The sequence below is a fragment of the Crocodylus porosus genome, unplaced genomic scaffold, assembly GCF_001723895.1.
Source record: "Crocodylus porosus isolate Cpor-Errol unplaced genomic scaffold, CroPor_comp1, whole genome shotgun sequence".
Lineage (NCBI taxonomy): Eukaryota > Metazoa > Chordata > Crocodylia > Crocodylidae > Crocodylus > Crocodylus porosus.
The window spans coordinates 237,091,339-237,101,750 of NW_017728886.1; the positions used below are offsets into that span (position 1 = coordinate 237,091,339).

The 10,412-nt window shown below is 38.5% G+C and overlaps 1 protein-coding gene across 1 annotated transcript in view; it reads left to right on the forward strand.

The window, feature by feature from the left end:
* The window catches only part of RIMS2 (regulating synaptic membrane exocytosis 2), an 867,608-nt gene that overhangs the window by 366,728 nt on the left and 490,468 nt on the right, over positions 1-10,412 (forward strand). Inside the window, exon 5 of the mRNA XM_019551690.1 lies at positions 9,116-10,041. Coding sequence (XP_019407235.1) covers positions 9,116-10,041 — 926 coding nt within the window. The remainder of the gene's footprint in view (positions 1-9,115; positions 10,042-10,412) is intronic.

The following is a 10,412-nucleotide window of genomic DNA, read 5'->3' on the forward strand; positions in this document are numbered from 1 at the left end:
CGCCTTCCCACAGATATCTTCTTTTTTGAGTTGGAAATATGGTAACCCTAGAACATAACCCTTCAGCATCCCCCCAGCGGACAGTATGTCAATTGCTGGATTCTGCTGCTCCAGCAGGGAGCAGAACACACCCCTTCACAATCCCCACATTCAGGGAAACACAGGCTGACCATAGGCAGTCTGGAACAGCCAGTCAGGGATGCCCTAAGCACTACTGCCATCTGTCACAAGGTAGACTAAAGGAGTCTACAGTGACGTTCAGATGTGTGCACAGCTCCTTTCCTGCTCTTCCCCCCCAAATAGCTGTACAGTGTCATCAGCACTGCAAGCTCTCCATTCTTTAGTGCCTCAGCTTCGAATGTCTGTACACACAGCTCTGCATGAGTTTCTCTACCACGAGAACAAACCTGAGAGAAGTCTTCCAGATTCTTTGAATGTCACAGTCCTCCAGCATCCCCTTCTGCCCTAGTGAGAAAGTGTATTACTTGCTGGACTCTGCTCCTCAAGCAGGGATCAAAATACACCCCCTTCACAATCTCCATGTTGTGATGCAGGGAAACACAGGCTGACCAAGGGCAGCCTGAGGCAGGTCAGTCAGGGTTGCCCTGTGCATTACTGCTGTCTGTCACCAGGCAGATTAAGGAAGCCTGCAGATCATAGTGACATGTGTGCATAGGGCCCTGCCAGGAGAACAAACCTAGGAGAATTCTCCTAGATTATTTGAATGTGTGTACACTGCCTATGACAATATGCTCCCATTTATGTTTGCAAAGAGAATTGAGATATGTAAATTTAATTTCTACAAGCATCTTTTTGTCTACGCCACTCAGCAGTCCGAAGTAAAGAATTGTTTTTGAATTTGAGCTTTCCCATGAAATACCAAATTGACATGGGTTGTATATTTTCTTAAATCAGATTTAAACTGAGAAACATACAAAAATTGAAGCAATCTATTTTTAGCAGACAAATGGAGCTGTACTTATGAAATAAGTAAATAATGGTCCGTGGGTATTTTTTTAGAATGTAAATGAGGTTATCATATATTTGCTTTATATTACTACTTCATTCACATTGTTTTCTGAATGTGAGTTCTGGTGCTTACCTGTCACTAGAATAAATATCAGTACATTGATTTTCACTAATACTTTCCCTATATTTATATTTTGAAGAAAGAGACAGCATGACACTTTTCAATTCTGAAATATGTTCAGCACAAACTGAAGTAGGTTCTGTAGCTGGCTTTAACCTAAACTGTTGAAAGTGATGTCAAAGTTTGCCCAGTGAATATTTTAAAACAATAAATCTTGAATAGTTATATTTGAGACCTGTCATAACACAATGTAGAAGACTGAACATGCCTACCAGTTTGTAAAGTACAAATACTAGAATTAGGCAATTTTAAGAATCGTTTTTAAAAACAAACCCTGGGGCCAGAGTGTACATTTTACAGTCAATACTACTGTAGCAGGGCACTAATCAGCTAAGTACCATAATCCTCCTTACAGGGTAAATTCTTACTTGACCTCCAGCTATATACAGCACATGGTAACAGCATTAAACTGTAACCCTCCTCCCATATTCTCAATAGCTTCTCCACTGGGTCAGCTGTCTGGCTTGAATATTTATATTAGTGTTGTTCTATGTACTGCACCCTTTTCTAGATGCCCTATATTCTGTACTTGTATTTTGGAGAGTGGAAGGGATCACAAAGAAACATTTAGGAATTTGTCTCTCCTAATTAAGAGACTATTCACTGAAGCTAGAAGGATTAAATGACAGTGCTAGGCAGAACAGAAATTGATGTATTCTCATGAACATGATGCTTCCTTCTTCCCAGATGTGCAATGGCTGATCAAAAGGTAAAGCAAGAAAGATGTGTACTGCATATGTTTTGTAAAAACAGTGTTTTATGCTCAGCATTTGTTATTCTTTTGAAAGATTAGGAAGATTTTTTTTTTATTTTAAGCGAACGGTTTGTTGAAGGGATTGGAAAATAATTTACTAAGCATTAGGTACAGGACTGTAGTTGTTGTGCCTTTAGCAAAGCCATGTATGCATGCTATTTTTAATTCATTATTTTAACTTGAATAATACTATTTGCAACTTAGACTTTATTTCAAATACAGGATTTCTTTTAATAGTAGTAGTTGCAGACTTTTGGAATTCTACTAACAACATCATGGTGATTTTGTGGCTAGAACTCTATTTCCTGAAGTTCATTGTATTATATATCGGGTATATTTCCATTTTACTTACCCATTCTCTTATACTATTCCCATTTATTTATTGTTTAGCACATTCTTCATTTTTTACCTTAGGCATTTTGCATACCATGGTACAATGGTTGATAGAGACCCCTCTATTTTTATTGATTCCATTGGGATCATTGGGATTAAAACAAGTGATGTTAATATGCATACTATCTAGTTAATTGAGTGAAAGAATTTTAGTAATTTACAATTGTTTCTGTTCAATACATTGAATAAAAGGCTTTACTGGAAAAGTAGGTCAGCTGACTGCACTCTACACAGCTTTTAAATGTAGAATGTTTAAAAAAAGGCAGTAGTTTTGAAAATATAATAAAATAATCCAAAAAAGATAAGTTTTAGAAAGTTTTTTCTTAAGAATGGTAACCATTCATCTGTTAAGATGACTGAATAGCTTTCAGATGAAAATAGTTTAACTTGTATTTTATATCTGTTAATATTTTTGAAATTTTTTGCTCCACAAACTCTGAGAAATGTTTGTGTATTTCCAGTTACTGGACTACAATTCAAAGTTGCCATAACATTTTCTAAAGAGGACAGTTTCTTAACTTTGCCTTTCATAATTATGAATTTCTGATAATTTTTGCTGTGACCAAATGTGTTCAAAATCCTGTGTATTAAACAGTTAAACATTTAACAACATTTGCTTTAAAAAACTCCCATGACAAGGGCTAAAGTGTCTTTTGTTATCAGCAATTACTTTGCACATTCAATGCTCTTCAAGCAGAAAATAAAATAAATTGTTTACCTGAAAACTGATTTTAAACAAAAAGGAATCATATATCTGTATTAGAAGATTTGTAGACTAACCAAGGACTATTTCAAATAATTTGAGTTCTTTAACTAAAGATGACAGACTATTTCATTATTTTAGTTACTAGGCAATGGTTTCTGTTATTCAGTGATTTAGCCAGCTCTCTCATACATCCTTAATTACCGTTACAAAATAGGTGGTGTTATGCTTGTGTTGGACTGCATTGATTGTTTAGGATCTGTGTGATTCCAAGCATATGATATTATTTTATATCTCTGCAATCACACCAAGTTCAAAAGAAAGTTTTTATCAGTGGTAAATTTCATTATGATAATGATTTTGCTACCACAAATTCCCGCCACTGAAATCAAACTAAATCCACAGTCAGTATTATTCTACATACCATTTGAAGCTAACATCTGCAGTCTGATTCTTGATGCTTCAGTATATTTTATAAGCATTGTAGTCTTCCTTAATTATTGCTCAGTAATACTTAGGTGGCAAGTGTTAAAGTGATGCATAGTACTGTAATGTGTACAAAGACTGCTGTACTGAGAAACAGAGGCATAACTAGTGATTCTTGGGGGCTGCCTGGATCGTTGCTTTGCTGGACCAGGGCTGGAGTTGGTTCTGTGCACCCTGCTTGTCTGCAATTGCTGGGCTATGGGCTGGTGCCTGCTCCGAATTGACCCTTATATCCCCCTTTTCTCCCCCTGTTATACTACTACGGAGAAATCAAGCAATATTTCAGATAATTCACTTAATGAATTGCTTACACAATTGAATTCTAGACGTACTTTAAGTAGTGCTTTTGAGGAAATACTGGGTAAAATAGTCTGAGAAACGCAATACTAATAAAAGCTATCAGATTTTTCCGAAGAACCTCGTCTGCCTATGTCCTTATAACAACATGGCTACAGTCAACACCTGCGATGCATTCTCTTGTGTAATACAGAGTAGGCTGCTGAAGTGATTTAGCATGGAAAGCACAGGGTCAACTAGCTGCCTGTTTCTTTTTTCTCTGGAGTAAGAAACCAAAGACACCAGGAAACATTGTATACCTTGGAGTACTGCATGATGTGTGAGAACTGTAAGAGGTGTTTTGCAGAATAAATGAAAGGAATTAAAGCAAAAAAAAGCTTATTTTTCTGAATACACTGAAACAGTGTCTGTTTTTAGAAGCGTGTACAAAATGGTTGCTTACGTGGGGTGTGACTCAGCATTCCACGAGCATTGTCTGCAGAACAGAAGGAAAAGAGTAAAACAGTAGAGACCCAGCCTACTTAACAGTAAGGAACTGCCAACTTTTGCTGACTTGCCCTGGTGAGAGGAAAATCTAAAGAATTTTTTTAATGAAAGAATCCTGTAATCGAAGAATCGAACAGATTGATCATTCAGCCTGATCTGTATTAGGCAGAGTCCTGCAAATCTGAGGTCTAGTTCTGTAGGATTCTGAGTCCTCTCAGATCCCATGCCTGTCATTGGCTTCTGGGGATGCAGCACCTTAGTTGTGTAATTAGCCCTTCATTGCTTAGTGACCACCTGTTTTCTCATTTTAGGATCCTGAACTACAACTTCTTGGAGTTCTCTAGCCCCACTTCTCACAGGATTCGGCCCTTTTTAGATGTCTTTTGTGATTGCCTTATCCTTCCCCTCAATCCCATTGATTTAAAGTTTTGTATATAGTGCTTCTAAAAATCCAATGAGTGACTTGTCTCCATCTTTAGTTATCTGGATATCTTTGAATGAAATGAAGCATTCTAAAATGATCTGTCAAAGTACCAACTGAGATAGATATTCTAACAAGAAATTTTCTAATAAGGCAAAAGAAGAATTGTGCTCATTATATTAAGGGTTTCCCTGGGTGGTCCCTTATACTGGGTTACATAATAAGCTTTGTCTCCTACAGCTTGCACAGTAGATTGCCAGTGGAAAATATTTAGCAAGTATAATTTTCATACCACTTCAGAATGACTCATTTGTGTACAGAAAATATCACATTTTGAAAATAGTTAAAAGCTTTTTTTGTACATAATTTTATAATGAGCTATGACTTGTATGCAATGTTTTACTTGTCATGTTCTCATTTATGATGCTTTGTTTACATGGCTCTGAATAAGTTTTTTCCCTTTATACAAAATAATGATCTGTACAACTAAAAAGTGAGATTAGTTTTACTAATGCTGAGACAACTGTCAACATAAAGAGCTTTCTCAATAAATTCCTTTTTATGCTTCATAAATATTAAAGAGAGTTTGTCATGCTTATAATTCTGAAACACTTACCATCATTAAAAATCAAAAGAAAAATAGTTTTTCACAAAAACAAGTACACAGCTTAAATCCCTAACAGGGTGAACCCATCACTTTTCAAATTCTCTTACATTTCATGTGATAGGAATATTTAAAATTTAATTTTCAAATAAGTTTAATAGGAAATAGAAATCAAAGCATTAAAATGCTTTTTTCTAAGTCCTACACCATCCATTAGGTGAGTTATTACTGTACTTGCAAATACTTGATTAGGCCAACACAAGTATTTATTTATTTACTAAATTATTTAGCCATAAATTAACAGTTCAAGTGTATGAAAACTGAAAGTATATACAGATAAAATTGGATATCTCTACTGTTTACACATGTAGCACAACTTCTTGAACATTTACTTTTGTGTATGCAGTGCAAACAAATATGACAGCAGTTGTATTGATTTGCATTCTACTGGTTTGAGAACAGAACTGGGATCCAGAAAGTGCTGAAAACCAAGTTTGACTGTGACATGGATACCATTTGTGTTAAAGGTTTAATAAACTGCAAGGTATTTTTCCAATCTGATGAAAATTACTCTCAACATATTTTGTTTCTCCATGAACTCCTGCATTGGTTTTTTAATATGGAAATAGAACTTTAGGTTTTATTTTTTGGAATCCAAGTGAAGTTGGAGAATCTCGGCAGGCTAAGGCTCTATCCTCTGAAATTATGGTCCACAAAGGCAGGAAAAGTTATCCCTGCCTTCTCTACCTTGTTTTAAGTTCTTAATTTATCCTCTAACATGAAGTGAGGCTGGAGAGTTTCATGAATTGACTATCTGAACAGATAAGATGCACATTACAGTGGACTGCTTGCATTTCTATAATACTAGTGATGTCATTACTGCACTGTAAACAAGGTTTTTCCCAAAACAAAGGTAAAAGGTGAGTCAAAAAACTACATATGCATATAGAAATAAAAACAAAGAATTAAAAAGTCTAAAATATGTGAGCACAATATTTGAAAATCATAATGGATTATGTTTCTTTGCTGCTCATGTTTATTCTTTGTTTCAGTTTCCACATCTGTAAAACTGCTTTCTTATTTATAGTTTTTATATATTTTATAATATAAATTATCATTTACATGCATAGAGTAAAGATATCTTTGTAGTAATTGGAACTTGAAAAGTGCTGTATAAATATTATTTATTTTTATCACTAATTCAAAGAAGCAGAAATCAAAGCAGCTTTGCTAAGCCTAAAATTAAGTGACCTTTACAAGAAGTTCAGCAGTTGTTCTGAAAACTAACATATATTGCATTGTTGAGCTGAAAGTTGCATGTTGTACATCAACATTGTTGGCACATCCTCCAAGTTTTTCAGTTTTGAATGTGCCAGTAAACTTCTTCAAGGGCATGAATAATGATTTTCCTTGGCGCATCTAGTTCATGGAGTGTGATGAAAGGATTTTATAAGACACCTTAAGAGGTAGTTAACAGTAAGGAATGGATTAGACAGAAGCTCATGATGGTCAGTGGGAATTATTCTAGGATCTAAAAATAACAGCAGCTTTGTAATAAAAATGACTTGGCTACAAATGTCATAGGTACTATAGATGCTAAAATGTTTCAGTTGTTCTGGGTGTTTAAAACATGGATACCATATTTAGCAAATTCAGTATGTAGTAGATATTGTCAGTACTCACAACAAACTATATCTATAGCTAGCAGTGAAGACAGCCAGAAAATACCCCAAGAGTCATTTTTTTTAAGGAGGAAGGTATGTGGTGGAGTGCTCACCATTATGGGGCTATTACAAGCTCTGTGGGAGCTTGCTTGCAGAGCAGCAGGGAAAAGCCTCCCCCAAGAACCATTTTAAGGGGGAAGGTTGGTGGCAGAACACAGTGGGTGTCTGCCACTTTTAGATCTGGGAGTAGGTGTTGCCCCAGTTCTGAGTGGCCATTTTATATCCAGGCCAGCAGAACTGGAGGCAGCAGTTTGCTGCCTGACACCATCAAAGTAACATCACCTGGTGGACTTGCTGCTCTTGCAGCAACTTGGAGGTGAGGGAAGGAGCTTATGGGGAAGGTTTGGAGGCTCTTGGTCCTGGTCATGATTTGAAACTGCACCTGCCAGGGAAGGGTGGCTTGCTGGGGTCCTAGTGGCTTGGCAGCCCCCAGGAAATGCCAGGCCAGTTATTTCCCTGGTAAAAGATGAGGAGGGCCTTAACCCCAGCCCCCAACTTTGGGTGGGTTATTTATCATTGTTGGTAGTAGAGGGTCAGACATGCCCTGGTGTGGCACATGAGCCTGTGTGGGGTGCAAGACCCAAGAGAGTGGATGCGGGGGTACAGGACCCTGGATAGTGAGAAGGATGGGCCAGGGATGCTAATGAATGGCACCTGAGCCTGCAGGGGTATACAACCCCAGGCCCCAGTGTAGGGGGCGGAGTAGGTGCTTCAGTGGAGGTAGGGGTGCAGAGGGGCACCTAGTGGCCTTCATCAGAGTGGCAGTTGGGAGGCCCTGGAAAGAGGGGTGAGTAGAGAGTGGGAGTAATGAGGCCCTGCAAGCAGGGGGTCCTGAGATGAGGCCCTGTGAGGAAGGGGCATGAAGTGGGCCTCAGTGAGCAGGGGCTTGAGAGTAGGTCCTGCTAATATGGGGGCCAAGTTAGGTCCAGTTAAGCCTTTGGGCACCTGAGGCCACAGGTAGACTGGAGGCCAATGGAGTGGGGTGGCTGAGGAAGTGCCACAGACAAGCAACTGGGTGAGTCAAGAACCCCTGATTGAGAGCATCTGGGTGAAGGACCCAGTGAGAGACCAGAGCTAAAACAGTGGTTTGCAAACTGCCCAGTGCTCACTTGGATGAGGGCAGCGGGAGATGCCCAAGAGGCCAGGTGCTTGCTGGCCGAGGAGTGCAGGGAAGCAAGCCCGAGGACCCTCTTGTGTGAGGGCAGGGTGCGTGTGGCCTCGGGGAAAGGACGGGTGGTATGAGTGAGGCCCCACAAAAGGGTGGTAAGACAGACCACATGAGAGGTGGTGAAGAGAGAGAGGCCTCAAAGAAAACAGGGTTTTTTGGCAAAAAGATCCCAACTTCTTTGTTGTGCTTAAATGCTCAAAAGTGATAATGAGCATCAGGTGTAAGGATGTAAGAATTTTCCCTTTGGTCAGATTGCCAGGGTCTGTGGATTTTTATTGCTTTCCTCTGCATGCCTGCTGGGACCATTTGGGTGTATCCCACCTAACCAATTCCCTGCCAGTTCAGGGGACTTGCATGTTGGCTGTAACTTGGTCTTCTGTGGTACACACTCAAGTCTAGGAGGATTGACCTTTTTTTCGTAGCAATAAGTAATTTTGGTCTTGTTATTGGGTATTTGAGTGATACTTAATGGTCCATTACAAATAGGTAGTCAGACTAAATGATCTCTTCTGGCCTTCATTTCCATGAAGTTTATGAAATAACAGCATAAGGTCAGTTTAAATTAGCTTGAATATTTTTCCAGGAGTTATAAAATACATATATTGTTATGGGATGAGTGCAAAAACAGTAACAGTGGTGTTAGTATTTATTGTAAATTTAAAAACATATATTTTTACTGCAATATTAAAATGTTTTCTTCCATAAAGTTATTGTTTGCTGAAGTGATTATTAGCCATTAATTGATATGCAGCATAGCATATTCCCTTTAGTACAAATAAATGTGCAAGCACACAATATTAGGAAGAGCCAACAAAATTATTCTCTTTTAATCAGCTGAACACTGTACTTTCTTAATAAACTTCTGGTAGCAGATGTGTTTATGCTTTGCTGACAGAATTGTTTTATTTCTTTTTGTCTTGATTTCTTAGGAAAAGAAGCCCATCAATATCAAGAGATCAGAACAGAAGATACGACCAAAGGGACGAGAGGGACGAATATTCACAGCATGCAACATCAGACAGTGCAATGCCAAGGTCACCATCAGATTATACAGATAGGCGATCACAACGTGGGCCTCAGCTATATGAAGAACCAGAACATGGTGACTACAGAGATCCCAACAGAAGAATTCGCAGACGTTCCAAAGAGTACCCTGTAGAAGATGATGATGTGCATAACAGGGAGGAATATGAAAGGCAGAGGCGGGAAGAGGAATATCAGGCACGATACCGAAGTGATCCTAATTTGGCTCGTTATCCAGTCAAACCACAACCATATGAGGAACAAATGCGTATCCATGCTGAAGTGTCCCGAGCACGCCATGAACGAAGACATAGTGATGTCTCATTGGCAAACACTGAATTGGAAGATTCCCGGATATCTATGCTGAGGATGGAACGACCATCAAGACAAAGATCTATATCTGAGCGCAGGGCTGCCATGGAAAATCAGCGTTCATATTCTATGGAAAGAACTCGAGAGGCTCAGGGACCAAGTCCCAATCGTCAGAGGACCACAAATCATAGTCCTCCTACTCCTAGGAGGAGTCCAATTCCTCTGGATAGGCCTGATATGAGACGCACTGATTCATTAAGGAAGCAACAGCATTTGGATCCTAATTCTGCTGTACGGAGAACAAAACGTGAAAAAATGGAAACTATGTTAAGGAATGATTCGCTTAGCTCAGACCAATCTGAATCTGTTAGGCCTCCACCACCAAAGCCCCATAAAACAAAAAAGGGAGGTAAAATGCGTCAGGTTTCATTGAGCAGCTCAGAAGAAGAGTTGGCTTCTACTCCAGAATATACGAGCTGTGATGATGTAGAGATTGAAAGTGAAAGCGTTAGTGAAAAAGGTAAGAGTTCTCATTTTATGTGATTGAAATAGATATCATTTAATTTTCATTCCATTCTATTTTAATTTTATTTAATATACTTGATTAAGATGATAGGTGTTACAGTTGTTCCCATGCAAGTTTTAGTTTCACATACTGAATTTTAAGGGGGGTAGTCCTTTGTTTTATATATTGTAATATTCTTAATGGCATATTGCACTAAGAATCACATGGAGAAGAGTACTGGAGACTGTAAGTGCTTTTGAAAATGCTGATCATTTTGGAAGGGAAAACTGTGCCTGCTGAAAACTTGTCATTAACTCTTTGAAGTATTTGGGCTGTGCTGTCACTTAGGATTCCTTAGGTCAAAATAATTGGATGCAATCCTAAAT